Below are 14,984 nucleotides of genomic sequence, written 5' to 3'. Positions count from 1 at the left end.
AAGGAGGAGGTCTGTCATCTTTAATAAGGGCGGAAGTGACCCAAGGCTTCCGGTTAGAGCTCGATAAAGGGGACAGTGACTAGAACAACTTCTGCTTTATTGGGCTGTTGGGCGGGGACGCTGGCGCGTTTCCCTACTGCGCCTGTGCGTTTTCCGTTTCCGTTTCCGTCTCCTGCAGCCGGCCGCCAGGGTTGCTGGGCCGCAGTCTCTCGGTTCCTTTGGATTCGCGTCGCTGTGGTGTTTCCGGCGGAAGAAAGGAGCCGCCAGTGTCCCGACGCTGGAAAAGGGGACGGGTTGCTGACAGTCCTGAAGTTGAAGAGAGCGAGGCGACTTGCATAAAGAGAGTAAGTATCGCCTTCCCTAGTAGTTTTGGTCCAGCAGGAACCCAACCTCAGACATCATTAAAAATTTGCCAGTGACCCTTGAGGAACGACAGGTTCGAACAGCGCTGTTTGAACCCGCGTTTGTCAAGGGTCCACTGTATTTTTGATGAATTGTTGGGAATCCGCGTACAATGGCGGGCCGACTTAAGTTATCCGCGATTTTTCGACTCCGCGGGTCATAGGTGCCCGACTCCCACGTTTGTTACGGGTCAACGATATCGAATGTTTTGGAAAAATAAAGACACACATTCCGATGTAAGTAAAAGTCACCTGTCCACACGCAGAGATAGCCACTGATGGTGTCTGGGGACATTCATTCCCAGTTATTTTACTTTGTAAAAATGTACATTTGCATTATAATTAGGTTCTGCACCTAAACTATAGAGTGTGGGATCACACTGTGTTATAACTTTTTTCTTTATCTTGAGAACTATTCATTATCTGAAATGTACACTTCTGACATAGTAAGTGGTTGTGCATTGTAGGACGGTACTATCTTTTATTTCACCAATGCCCTATTAAGTAGCCATTTAAATTGATTTCCAGTTTTTCACCATTATAAATGTGAGGAATATCCTTTGTATGTAAATCTTTGTGCATACGTCTAGTTACTAAGAAATAACTCCCAGAACTGAAAATTTTGGCTAAAGAGTATTTCAGCTTTCTTTCAAGAAAAGGTTTGTTTATCTACATTCCAGCAGAGACTGTGAATGCCTGCCCTTCATTCACGTTCTTGCCATTATTGTTTAATCTTTGCCAATTTAATGGCATTTAAAAATATACCTTTTAATTTGCTGTTCTTTCCTTACTAGTAAAGCTTAACTTGCCAAATATATTTATTGTCCATTTGTACCTCTTTTGTGACTTCTCTTTTAGTATCCTTTGCTGTAGACATTCTATTAAGTGTGGTCTCAGTTTCCCTCCTCCTTCCAACATTTATCCAGTCCCTCTCCATCCGTTGACAGCTTTGCCCTCCCCTCATGTCTTCCTCTTAGTAACAAACAGGAGTTGCTGTTTGTTTGAATTCTAGTGGTGAGACAGCTCCATCTTCTCTTTGATTTTCATCAGTAATTTGTTCTGCCACTCACATTTGATGAGTGCTAGTAATCAGCTTCCCTATTTAAAGTATCACCTATTACTGGAACGGTTTCATTTCCTATATGAATTTTTATCAATTCACATCTTAAACTGTGACTTGTCACCAAAAAAAAAAAAAAAGTAGAGAAAAAAAATCCTCCCTTTTCAAAGCATTAGCCAACTTTGGAACTGAATTTGAAATATTAAGTATCTTAATGGGTCTCTTGTGGATGGACTAAAAAATAAAGCTTGATCAAAAAGTTTCTCAACTTTCAAATAGCATATTGGGGCTGCTGGTTAGCTCAGTTGGTTAGAGCGCGGTGCTCTTAACAACAAGGTTGCCAGTTCAATCCCCACATGGGCCACTGTGAGCTATGCCCTCCACAACTAGATTGAAACAACTACTTTTCTCGGAGCTGATGGGTCCTGGAAAAACACACTTAAAAGTAAATAAAAGTTAAAAATAAGTAAAATAGGAACTAATTGTAGTAGAAGGAATGCTAGACTAGAAATTTGGTGATCTGGATTCTATTTCTTGTTCTTGTAGCTAGAAGAGTAACTATATGCAAACTAGTCTGTAAAATGAGGGGGTTGGATTAGGCCCATTCTAACTCAGTATTTTATGATTTGTGTGTGTGTGTGTGTGTGTGTGTGTATGTGTATGTGGTTTTCCACACTCTTAATTGATCTGTTTGCCATGTGATGAGGTGCACCTAGTAAGATGCACCAAGAATCGTAAAGCCAGGATTCATGATAATACAAATGTTCATCAATAAAGGACTGTGTAAAAAGTATGGTACATGCATGAAATAGTATGCCGCTGTGACAAAGAATGTGTAAGTTTTCTGTGTGTGGATATGGGACAATCTTCGTATGTTAGGTTAAAAGTGCAAAGTGCAGAAGAGTGGGTAAAGACATCATATGTGTGCTGGACATCTGTCATTTGCCCCTCTAAAGCCACTCTTCCTCCTCCTCTAGACTGCTCTGGGACCAGACGGCTTGTCTACCTCTGCAGCTCCCTAATCCTTTGTTTCCAGGTGGAGTCAGCCAGTGGAGAGCAGAGGGAGGGAGGGAGGAAAGTGGCTGCACCCCTTACTGCTTGCGGGCTGACCTCCTATACAGCAGCCTTCTCCACTCTGCAATCTCCACCACACAATTCTGGTGACTGCTCCCTCCCATTCTCCTTCAGGCCTAGGGGTGGGAACAGTGCCCCACTGTTACTAGCCCCGGACTATAGCACTGAACCCTGTAGTTTTCCTATACCCTGCCTTAATAAAAATCCCTTCAAATAACCAAATTTGAGGATTTCATCTCTTTCCTACTGGAACATTGACTGATAGAAAAGCCTATTTGGGGGGTAAAAGAAGGAGAAAACATAGGAATGCATATTTATATTTTCTAGGGAATGCATCACAAAATTCTGGAAGGTACATGAGAAACTAATGGAAGTAGTTACCTGGTATGTGGGGAGAAATGGGGCCGTGGGAACTAGGCCAGTCAGGTACGTTAGAGGGATGGAGGGTAAGACAGGAACAGGGGGTTTTCACAGTATGTCTTTCTATATTGTTGCTTTTTAAACGAGTGGACTTACTTGTCACCCCTTTGTGCATTTAGTGTGTTCCTTTTACTTTTTTAATATTGTCTTATAGGAAACTCTTTTTTCCTCTGGGGGGAAAAAAAACATTATCACCTACTCCAAAAATTAACATTTTTTTAAAAATTAGGACTCATGTACTTAATCTCCCTTTAAACATTGCAACTTTATTTCAGGACTGACAGTGAGGATTAATATTTGGATGATTTCAAGATGAGCTTCCTGTTGCCCAAGCTGACCAGCAAAAAAGAAGTTGACCAGGTGATAAAAAGCACTGCAGAGAAAGTGTTGGTTCTCAGGTTTGGGAGAGACGAGGATTCTGTCTGTCTGCAGCTAGATGATATCGTGAGTGAATTTTTTAAACAAATGGTTTTTATTAAAAATCTCTGCATTCTCACTTCAACATCTGCAAAGTGCATGAAAGGGCGCAGGCAGGGCCTGGGGATACAGCTGATCATTTGTTAGCACGCCTTCACTAAGTGCTGAATCCCTAAATCTGTGATTGTGCTGAGTCTGTCCTGGATGTCCATCTCCACTAGCAACTATGAGAGTTCCACTTCACCAACAAGGCAGTAGAAGACTGGAAACGTTACTAACAGGAGGCTATGAACATTAACTTACTCAGTGCTCACACAGCGGGATCACGACTATTCCTATTCCCAAGGGGGAGATGAATGCCAGCAAGGTCACATGACCTCCTGCAGGCACAGACCCTCTGAATCGTAGAGCTCGAATTGAACTTTGTTTTCTCTGCCTGCAGATAGGCTTTACTCGTGTGCTGCTCCAGTGTGTGCCTGACAATAATCTCTGACTTCACAACTCATCTTCACACTCTGATGCGTAGGGAGGGCCAGATGGGACAGAGTAGGTTGATTTTTGTCTCTGTTTATTATGGGAGAGACTTACCCCAGGACTAAGGCCTCCTCTACCATTTCTGTTGCTGATACCAACTATGTGGATGGAGGGTAAGAATCCTCATGACTGTGATTAAGTATGAGTGTGTGATGTGTTACCCTGGGGGGAAAAACAGCCAGGGGATTAAACCCTCAGCTCTCGGGGAGAGGGACTCTCACTAGAGGTTAAGAGTACAGACTCTGACGCCAAATTGCCTGCATTCAAACCCCAGCCTATTGCTTACTAGCTGTGTGACCAGGGCAAATTACCTACGTGGGCCTTGGTTTCTTTACCTATGAAATGGGAACTATAATAATGCATAGCTCATAGGGATGTTGTAAGGCTTAAATGAATTAAAAGTGTAAAGCACTTAGGACAGTTAGCACATAATAGTGCCATGTAAGTGTTTGCTTTTTTTTTTTTTTTTTAACATAGTTATCATTTATGGGGGATTGGAAGGAGAGAGGTTTGGGAGGATTTCTATAGTACATATTTATGAGTTGTTTTTTGTTTAAGTGAGCATGGATTTTATAAATGCATAAAAATTTTATAAGAACTTTATAATAAGAAATAGAAAAGAAATAAAACAATAAAGATTTTTAAATTTTTTTTAAACAAAAGGAAATGAAGGAATATATTCACACAATTTACCCAGGGCCCTCTCATAGCCTTACCGACAGTGTTTCAGTCTCTGAATGATAAGGTTACACTGTGTCTAATGTAGAACTTAAAGAGGCTAGGTTCTTGGCCCAGGAATTTTTTCAAACAGAATACTCAATCCTATTAAAAAGTTTCACAGAAGAAATATTAGCTTTCTATTGTATTGTAACCTCCATCTCTCTCTTCATTTGCAGCTTTCTAAGACCTCTTCTGACTTGAGTAAAATGGCTGCTATATATCTGGTAGATGTGGACCAAACTCCAGTTTATACACACTATTTTGACATCAGTTATATTCCATCTACTGTATTTTTCTTCAATGGGCAGCATATGAAAGTGGATTATGGGTAAGTTAGGTTGACATGAATTTATTGCAGTCTAAAAAGTTTCCTTTAAGCAGTTTCGGTAACTCACCTATTTGCATTCAGTGGTGGCAGTGAATCTTGTATTGGTACTGTTTCCTCGGTTGATGCATTTTCTAATTTTCTTATGTGAAACTTGGTGCAAAATGAGTGTTTTGGTCTGATTGACAAATTGTAATTTCCTACTTAAGTATGAAAGAATAGTACGGTTGTGAAGCACTAACCACCCTTCAGTCTAGAAAATATAGAACCATTTTCTTAAAAGTTTTCCAGGAATTTCATTTAAAATAAAATATGTCATTGTTCTTAAGCTTTTGGGACTAGTAGGTTGCGTTTATAAAAGTATTACTTCTGGCAAACTAACACATGCTTCTCTCTTGCCAAGTTTCCCATCTTCTTCCACTCAGAGTATTTTGAAGTTATTCTTCAACAAAGCCTGTCAAAAATAAGTAACATGAAATCCCTTTAATGCCTTCCACTGCCTCCAGTCAGCATCTCAGTACTTCACATTTATTTTTGAATGTATCCATAATTCTTATCATTTCTCGCTGTGATTGAGGTGTCCACTTGTCTGGGTCTGTGGACATGCTTTGTCATTATCAATGTGAAAGTGCATAAAATGTGTGTTTTAAGTGTTCTAAAGCTATTTATTGTCCTAGAATACAGTTGATATAAATATTAATTTGGTGCAATCTTTTTAAAGGGCGATTTATGACACTACATACCAAACACCTTGAAAGTGTATGAACTTTTTTGCCCAGCAATTGCATTTCCAGGAATTTGTCTAAATGAAAATAATCCTGAAAGTGGGCGAAGTTGGCCGCATGGATATTAATATGTTAGTTGAACATTACAATATAGTATGTGTGATATGATTCTCATTATTGTGAAAAAAGAAATGTACACACAAACACACATCGATATACATACAGACACACAGACATGTTATTAGAAGGATATACACCAAAATGTGGCCTCACTGGTGATTTTTTTTTTTTTTTTTTTACTAAAAAATTTTTGTAATAAGCATACTTCGTGTTTGAAATAGTAAACAAAACAAAAAATTAATACCCTCTACTCAAAAGTAGAAGTGACTGGAACTTGAAGACCATGACTAGTCAATGAGCATTGCATAGTGCCAAAAACAACAAAATGAGGCCCACACCAGCACTCAGGGAATTCTACTTGATTGTGAGTTGAGAAGAGATTAAAATAGATTGTGAGCAGGAGCTTTTCATATGCTCGGGCTTCTACGCTGTCCCAGTGGTGCACAGCACTGGTTTTAGTCCTATGTCAAACGGGCCCCATGATCACAAATGGAAAAATCAGTGTTGGACCTTGTGTCTGAAGTCTCCCTGACAGAAGAAAGTAATGGAGCTACTACTCGTTTTGTTAATCCAGTAATTCTGAAAAGTTCTGAGCAAGCTTGTTTTTCTTCTATGCTATCTAGGTCTCCAGATCACACTAAGTTTGTGGGAAGTTTCAAAACCAAACAAGACTTCATAGATTTGATTGAAGTGATTTATCGAGGAGCAATGAGGGGAAAACTTATTGTCCAAAGTCCTATTGATCCCAAGAATATCCCCAAATATGACCTTCTCTATCAAGATATTTAGCATATTCCTCCTGTCAGAGTTGAAGAGAAAGACACATCACGAAGCAGTACCCGAACACAGCTGTGCTGTTTTTCTGGAGTCCTTCGGAAATATGCTGTGTCCCAGTGGATGAGAGGTTTGACTTGCTGGCCCCAAACAGAAATGCCGGCCCCAAACAGAAGACCCTGCTGGGACGTGAGGATCTGGGAAACCTAAGTGTTCACTCCCTGCAGATCTCAGAGCTGTCAAGTCAATCGTGATCAATTTCCTCAGCATGTTTTGTTTCACTTCTATTTATATTATGCTTTTCTTTATCCCTTAACATAATACAGAATTCTCTTCGACATTGGCTAGTACGATTTGATTTAACTATGTTTATTGGATACACAGTAAAATGGAAAGTCAATTACCAAAAACACTTATTTTCTACCCTAGATGTGTATACACACACACCCCTCCCCCATCCACAACCTTGCCTGTTCCTCAACTCATATTTATATTCCTCATGCTCTCTTACCTCCAGTCCTAATTGTCCCCGTTTCTCTTGGAATGAATAAATCTCCACTAATAGCAGGCAAGTTTGTTTTATTTTGGAGACTTTCTGACTCAGACTTTGAAACGTTGTCATGGTTTGCAAATGTACTAGCTTTTGTGCTATTAAATTGCCCAAGAAGGGAGACTTGTGCTCCCAATTTGAGCTAAACAAAAAATTAAGTACCCTTAGTCAATTGGAGCAGAACTCTCCCAGAAGTCAGAGTTCCATCTCTTCCTGAGACAGAAGATTGTCCTTCAAGGGCTCATGACTAGAAAGAGTTGTTAGAAAGAATAGGGGGTGCTTTGCCTACTTGGAAAAAATCTGCCTTTTACCAGGAGTCAAATGCAAACTGTCAGACTCCTCCATTTCACAAAGGTAAGGGTCTTGCTATTAAGGGTCTTCCAGAAGAAAAGTTCCAGGACCCTTGAAAACAGGAAGCTCTTCTAACTGAACTCTTTTCTGCTCTAAGCCTTCAGTACACTGACCCATCACCAGTATACCTTCTTATCGTACCAAAATATGGCTCCTCATGGTGTAAAATGCCACCTGATGTCACTATTCTCACCAGTCTGGCCTTCACTATGAAGTTCTAACATGTACTCCAGATCCATCAATAATTTTCAACAGGTTAGAGCTAGTGAACCAATGAAGGACTTAGACCTATATTCTAGAATCTATGAAAGAGTTAATAGCCAGAAACTGAAAAATAATGCAAACATATTTTAAAAAGCCTCTTGGAATACAGTTAAACCTTTTTCTTCTGGCAGTATCTTCAGCACTGTTTTCTTGAAGAATAAGCCACCCGTTTTCTTGAAGAATTATCTGATTACATTAAGTGGTTTCTGGGTCACCACTCAGGAGGAAAATAATAGGAGAAAACCTTTGGCATTTTCTGGATTCACTTCGCCTTCCTCCCCAGCAGCACCTCCTGCCTGCCCCCTCAGCTTTCAGCGACAGTGCACTCTAGCTCTGAAACTCCCTGCTCTGTCCAGCCCCAGTGCCTTCTTCCCCCTGGGGTCCTCTCCTGAAGTGCCCTCCCTTTTCTGCACGAGTACCTCCTGCTCTCAGTTAAGTCTCAGACATTTCCTCCTCTACGAGGCCTTTTTTTCCTATCCAGGAGTTACTAGTATTTACATAGCACAGGGCATACAATATGCATGCAGTAAATACTTGTGCAATGGAAAGCAACTAAGAGAGGAACAAAAATAAATCAAGACTTCAGAGAAACTCCCTAAAGCCATGAGGAGGAAGTAAAATGAGAATTTTATGCATGCAAGTTCTGAGTTTTTGCTGGTATGTAAGCACGTAACACACATCGAATACTGTGTGATTTAGCCTGTGAGTGACAGAAAACCCAACTAACAGTGATGGCAGTGAAGATGTTTTATTCTTTCATAGAAGTCATGAGGGAGGCAGGTCTAGAGTTCACTCAGCGCAGTAACGTCATCGGCGAACCAGGTTCTTTGCATCCTTCTCAGCATCTTCATTCTTCGTCCCCAGTGCCAATCACCTCTTGGTTCTAACATGGCTACCGCAGTTCCATGCATCATGATTACCATAAAAGCAGGCAGGGAGGAGAAGATGTAGATGCTGGTGAAAGGGTTTTATTTTGTCCTATTCCTAGAGTGGTGCTCTCCTTTCATCAGCAAAGAACACCAGCACACCCAGCAGCCTGCCTTCTATGCCATGTTAGTCAGAGCCAGGTTGTGTGGTCACCTCTCCCTGCAGAGCAGGCTGGGAAAGGAAGCACCTGGCAAGGGGATGGGCTTGGAGTGACTGCTGTCCTGCACAGAATTGGGCTTCTGTTGGCAAACAGGTCAGTGACTGCCAAACGGCACGTGATTCGTGACGCACTGCCCTCCGGCTCTGCATCTAGTCTCATTCTAGAAAGTACCAACAGCTCCACAAGGTTTTGCCCAAATGGTGGCAGGTTGTGCCAGGGGATCCTGGAAGAGCAAGAATTCTTCCTAAAGTTACTAAAACAGGCAAATCCCATACAGATGACTAACTTTTACTGAGTCCCAGAATGGCATTGCTGGTAGGGATTTCAGAGATTGTCTGGTTTATGCCCCTAATGGAAGGGACCCCAGAACTGATGGGTGGGGAGCTTAAGGCACTTGGCAAATTTATGGCCAAGCTATGATTTGGACCCAGCAAGTCCAGAGATCCTGCCTTTACACCATCTTAACTTGGTTTTCTGAAGTGCTGGTGTGTTGGAGTGCAAATGATAAAGTATTGTCTGTGCGTGCCAAATTACTTGTTTTCATCCCACTTTGAGCTAGCATTTTCCTCAGGGAAGTGAAAATTGCTCAGGGTTTGTATTGAGACAGACATAGGTTCTGGGTTGAGCTTCACTATTTACTAGCTGTGTAACCTTAAGCAAATCACTTAACTTCTCTAAGTCTCTGTTCCTTTGTCGGAAAAACAAAGACAACCGCCTTTCTGAGGCCTGCCTCGGGAGGCACTCAGTAGAATTCCCACAATGGGACAGTTTATATCACCATAGGGATTTCCAGTTGGCCTGGGGTGTTTCCTGCCACACTCCCAGTAAGTCCTGTGCCTCTTGGCTGCTGCTGTGCCATAAATGAGAGGATAAAAAGCCCAAGGCTTTACAAATAAAACAGAAATGAGTCTAAAGAAAATTCTTTATTGAGTCAACCATGCAAGGCTGGAACCCATCAGTTTCATACCATGTTTTAGCCTCTCCACTCCCATCTAGTTTTCCTTCCAGAGTGAAATCTTGCTCAGGCAAGGGCTTCCAGCCAGCCTTGCATTAGTTGCTGGCTATGGTTTTCTGAACCCAGTCCAGGATGGAGGGCACTTTCACGTACACACCATACTCGGCCACGCTACAGCTCTTATCAAAGCTCAGGATCCCAGCCGCATACCAGGTGTCCTCATCCAGGTCATGAATGGCAAAGGCGCTGCCAGCATCACCATAGCAGGTGTCTTCCTGGTACTTGGACAGGCCAGCACAGAAGGTGTGTTCATTCAGTATAGGCTGCACCCCGACAGGGCTCTTTGCTTGCTTCTTCTCAGGATTCGTGCTTACTTCATAGTGTCTTACACACTTGTCTTGGTCAGCCACAGGCAGCATGACATACTTCAGTAGCTCAGTAAACTTAAAGTTGGTATTTCGCCCCCAACCAGACACATAACCCACACGCCCCACTTGCGCATAATCTTTGGAAGGTAAGCAGATGGGCATTACTCTCTCATCAACGGGCACCTTCTGCTTGAGCTTGATGAGCCCAATGTCGATCTTGGAATAGTCAGGGTGGAGAACCACCTTCTCAACCTCCACGTGCTGATTTTTCCCCACATAGAGTCTTAGGGTAGGGGCAATGTCTTTTGCTGTTGCACCAACTTCATGACCCAGGAAGAGATTTTTAGCCGTGGTCAGTAGCCATTGTTCACTGATCAGTGTGGCCCCCGAGGTGAGGTTATGGTGCGAGATCATCTTAGCCTGCCAGGGAAAGCTGCCTTTGGCATCCAGCGATCCACCCAGGATCCGTTGGACCTGATCCACCGGGTTCTTGGGCTTTCCGCACACTGTCAGGAAATCGTGAGCAGAAATGTGAGAGCCTCCCAGTGTGGGAGACGGGGAAAAAGCACCGGCTGTCACTGCTGTCTCAACAATCATTGTTCATTTCTTCAGAGCCAGGAATATTTACATGCTTTGTCCTCACCACCTGTCCTCTCATTTCCAATATTTACAGTTTAAAATCGTCCTTAAAAAAAGGACTAAGAGTTTTGTCCATCACTAAGAGTTTGATTTCCTGCTTTCCTAACTCACAAAAGAAACAACCCTGAGATTTTCAAACCCTGGCTGAAGAACTATGTATATTTAAGCAGCTTATCACAAGGACATATCCACAATTCTTTGAAATTCATTGTAAGGGCAAGGAGCTATGCCAATTCATTCTCTCTGAATAAAGAGGGATCTGTAGCCTCATTGGCTACAACGCAGACTTTAGAGATACTGCACTTAATACAAGGCAGGTTAGCCCTTCCGTACCACTAATAGCAGAAGAGGGTAGCAAAATCCTTTTGTTCCACGAGGGAAAAGGAGAGAGCAATAGCTCTTTGTAATGACAGGAAACAGAGCCTGATACACCTCCAGCCTCCTGTCGTACTTCCATGGATTAGGGTTTTGTTATGTTCACCCTTGACTCCTTCTTCCTGCAGCTGGCTTTACCCTTAACCCTGGGTTCTCCAGGAGGCTCTACACACCGTGTCTCCTGCCCCTCTGGGGACAGTGTACACAGTAGATTCAGTCAGTGCCCTGCAGATCGCAGTGAACAAGATCCATAGTGAACTTCACTGGGGCACCTTCACCTAACTGCTTGATTCTTTCCCTGGCCATTGTGGTTCTCCCTGGTCCCTCGTCGTGGCTCTCATATGCTCCGTAGAAGCCACAGGAGGGATGTGACGCTAGGACATTCCCACCAAGATGTGACACTAGGAGATTCCCACCTGAGCACTGGACCCTCAACACCCATCCCCGGTCTGCTTCCCAGGGCCCTTGGCTTCCTACCTGCTTCACATTCAGGAAGTTTCTGTCCAGTGACCTTATTTTTCCACTGCTTGTCACTGTTTAAGGTGTACACTCCTGAAACAAAAGGAAAGAAATGAGCCAAAAAAGAAATGGAATCTGGACCTCGTGTAGAGAAGATATTTAAAGAATTCGAGACAGAGAAGGAAGCTGAGGAAGGGGCGAGGGAAGAGAAGGAAGGGAGGAGCCCTATACTAGAACCCAAGAGCTGGGGGCACCAGGGCAGCCCAGCGGGGCACAGAACTTTGGCCGTGCAGTCGTCGTGGTCATGGGGAGGCGGCACAGGGTAGGACTCACGGTTCACACCCTGACTACCTCTCACAGGCTGCCCCGTCTTGTACAAGTTACTCAGCCTCTCTGTACCTCAATTTCCTCATCACCAAATAATAATCGTAGCTCTGTAGAGGGGTGTTGTGAGGTCTAAGTGAGCAAGGAAAGCACTTAGAACGGTGGCAGGAGCACAGTCCCTGAAGTAAGAACCACCTGTCGTCATCCCCGTCACCATCATTTCTTCTTTTGCCACACCTCCTTTTGTAGATGTAGCTGTCACCCTAAGATGTGACATTGCCTCCCCTTAACATAAGACAAAACTTGAGGCTGGGCCAAGTTAATTTGCTCAAAAGGCCACAGCTCCTGGTGACAAAACCCTTGTTAAAACCTAAATCCTCTGGCTCCAAGGATAACACGTGAACTTTCTGGCCAATCATCCCTGGCCCTGTTCATCATGGAAACGCCATGAAAGGCAGGATGTGGGGACACTGGCCGTGTCTTACCGTCTCCGTCAGTGCGCAGTCTGTAGTAGGTCTTACACTGATAGCGAACCGAGTGCTCCACGTAGCCATTTGCAATCTCGGGGGGCTTTGGGCAGCTTTCATCTGCAAAAAAAACAGGAAGACCACGTTAATAATTTGCAAATTGCTCCCAGAGAACCATGAAAAGTAAGATGAGAGGAAGCTGCTGTGCACATCAACGTCCCTCTGTCCCAAAGGGAAGCCAAGGGGAGGGCAGTCTCCCCTTGTTTCTGGCTGGCTCCCCAATGTTCTTCGTGGTGTTGAAAGACCAGAGATTCGGATGAGAAGAGGGAGTCTGGGTTCCGGAAGAGAAGGTGCAGACCTGATAGGGTCAGGCACAGCAGTGCTGGGATGCGCCACTCCTGCCCAGATTCAGATACCTACCTGCGTTGTCTGTGCTGTTATTGCTAATGTCCACTGCGAGAAGCTGCCCCCAGAGCAGGAGGGTGACGACAGTTCCCAGGGCACTGCAGAGAGAAGACAGGAAGGAGTACAAAGCTAGTCTCCCTGCCTCACCACACAGAGAGAGAGACAGAGAGAGAGAGAGAGAGAGAGAGAGAGAGAGAGAGAGCATTCAGGAAACATGAAATTGGTAATACATGAGCTCTCCAGCAAAGAGAAACTTCCCTCAGGCACCCCTCAAGTACTGCAAGGAGACAGTAGATAAAACATGGAAAACTTGAAGACAGCAACATGGGGATTTACTATGCTAGGCTCTCTTCTAAATTTTCCATAAGGAAAGGTTTTTGAAACAGTTTGTTTAAAATATATAGTTATTTTGCTTATTTTATGATAATTTGCCTTCAAGGAAAGGAATATCAATCACCCAGAAATACCAGAAGGTTGCCTGGAAGATAACTTACTTCCTGACAGCGTGACTGGACATGGGCATCGATGCACAGGCCACACTTACCAGGTAACCAGTCAGAAATTGCTGGACTGTCTTAAGTTTCTAAAACATCTTTGGCCTAGCTATTTCAACATTTCAAAAAAAAATCTTTATTTTGATAAAACCTAAGTGCCTTAATTGTGTCACCCAAATGTGTCACTATTGCTCTTTGCTATTATACATTTCTAAACGGGAGGAAAAACCTGCTAAAAAATATATTCAAAATGCCAGGAAGCCTACCCTGGGAGCTGCTGTCATTTCCTGTGAAGATGAAAATTTCATAACCTCAAGGAAAAAATATTCCTTAGAGTAAATCACATCTCCTGGCAAAGACAGCAGTGTCTGAAAGTGGTATCATTTATGGATGCAGAAAAGAAGAGGGTTAAACACACTATCCCCTTTAATTCACTATAATTTAGCCCATTTGCCTAAATTTTCTTTACTGTATTTTTGCATCTCTCCTGTAGGCTACTCCTATACCTGGGCTGTCGTGTAGATAAAAGATGTATGCAAAGAAGGATGAGATAAAGAGCAAGGGAAGGGGGGGGGGGGAAGCATGAGCAGAGCTGTGGACTCACCCCATCTTTGCTATGTCCTGCCTCTGGAAGAACAGTGCCGTGGGGTGCACTTGCCGATGCTTTTATGCCTCTAGTATCTCACTCTACCCCCTTCGATTTTGTAATGCCTGTGTCTACACGACTTTGGCCTTGGTCAGGTCACTGGCATTTTCCAGTAACAAAGCCACAAACATCCCTGTCAAGAGTCAAGCTCTTGCTTCACACTTGAGTTTCCCCTGGTGTTTTTTCTTACAAACCCCAAAGAAACTTGGCCATATCATGACCCCAGGTAGCTGCCAAAGTGTTTCCCGAAATCAGCCATCGTGCAGAACTCGGCAAGGAGCCATCAATCTGTGTCTGTTTTGGACAGTATTCGGCACTGAAAACAGCCCTTCTTTGAGTTTTTTCAAACCCTTTATAAACACTCTTGCAACCTGGCTGAGATGGGGCTCTAAAGAAAGCATTTCCTTTTCACAATCATTTCCCCTGTTGACATCTCCCTATTGCTTAAAAGCTCTCCAACCTGAAATCAGTAAAATGTATTTATTGTGTCTTCTCAGATTGCTCTTTGCAAGAAATCACACAAAATGGTTAAAGCCATACCATAGACTGACGTACACCATACTCAATGACAGTGGTTCTTACGGTTTTACAATCCAGTAATTAATCCAAATAGGCAGATGAGAAAAATTTGTGTCAGTCAAATGTCAGCACCTGTGTGTCCCAAGTACTATTCAACTAAAATTTAATAGCAACTCAATAAAAGATTGCTTTATTCATTTGAAAAAAAGTAAGTGGTTCTTAGAGTGTACAAAATAATTACTTTGGGGTATTCATGGTGGCTCTGATGTAAAATAACTGGAAAGAACACATATGTCCTTTAATAGGGGAATGGGTAAGTTATGTGTGATATATTCATGTAATGAAATATACAGCAATGGAAATGAATGAACTAAGAAAGAACATAGATAATCTCATAACATAACTTTGAAAGAAAACTGCAAGTTCAGAAGATTACTATCAGAATGACACCACTGTTACACAGCTCAGAACCAAGCAAAACTTGACAATGGGTTCTTACATGTGCCTCCAA

The 14,984-nt window shown here is 42.9% G+C and overlaps 2 protein-coding genes across 3 annotated transcripts; one reads left to right on the top strand and one right to left on the bottom strand.

The window, feature by feature from the left end:
* The first annotated feature begins 61 nt into the window (after positions 1-61).
* TXNL4B (thioredoxin like 4B) lies at positions 62-7,137 on the top strand. Of its 2 annotated transcripts, none has more exons than XM_074314647.1 (4): positions 62-344; positions 3,231-3,315; positions 4,803-4,954; positions 6,420-7,137. In XM_074314647.1, exons 2-4 carry the CDS (start codon positions 3,268-3,270, stop codon positions 6,583-6,585), a joined length of 366 nt encoding a protein of 121 aa, XP_074170748.1. In that variant the 5' UTR covers positions 62-344; positions 3,231-3,267; the 3' UTR covers positions 6,586-7,137. The 2 variants fall into 2 exon arrangements, with proteins under 2 accessions (XP_074170748.1, XP_019612764.1); XM_019757205.2 differs by having other exon boundaries at positions 86-344; positions 3,231-3,399.
* A 2,589-nt stretch (positions 7,138-9,726) lies between these two features.
* Positions 9,727-14,045, bottom strand: LOC109461180 (haptoglobin). The gene is made up of 5 exons (XM_019757192.2): positions 13,913-14,045; positions 12,830-12,912; positions 12,428-12,529; positions 11,637-11,711; positions 9,727-10,651 (listed from the first exon to the last, which is right to left on the bottom strand). The coding sequence occupies exons 1-5, from the start codon at positions 13,915-13,917 to the stop codon at positions 9,873-9,875; spliced, it is 1,044 nt and encodes a 347-aa protein (XP_019612751.2). The 5' UTR covers positions 13,918-14,045; the 3' UTR covers positions 9,727-9,872.
* Between the last annotated feature and the right edge of the window lie 939 nt (positions 14,046-14,984).

This window comes from Rhinolophus sinicus, linkage group LG11, assembly GCF_036562045.2.
Source record: "Rhinolophus sinicus isolate RSC01 linkage group LG11, ASM3656204v1, whole genome shotgun sequence".
Taxonomy (NCBI): domain Eukaryota; kingdom Metazoa; phylum Chordata; class Mammalia; order Chiroptera; family Rhinolophidae; genus Rhinolophus; species Rhinolophus sinicus.
This window is presented reverse-complemented; position numbering and strand designations above follow the sequence as displayed.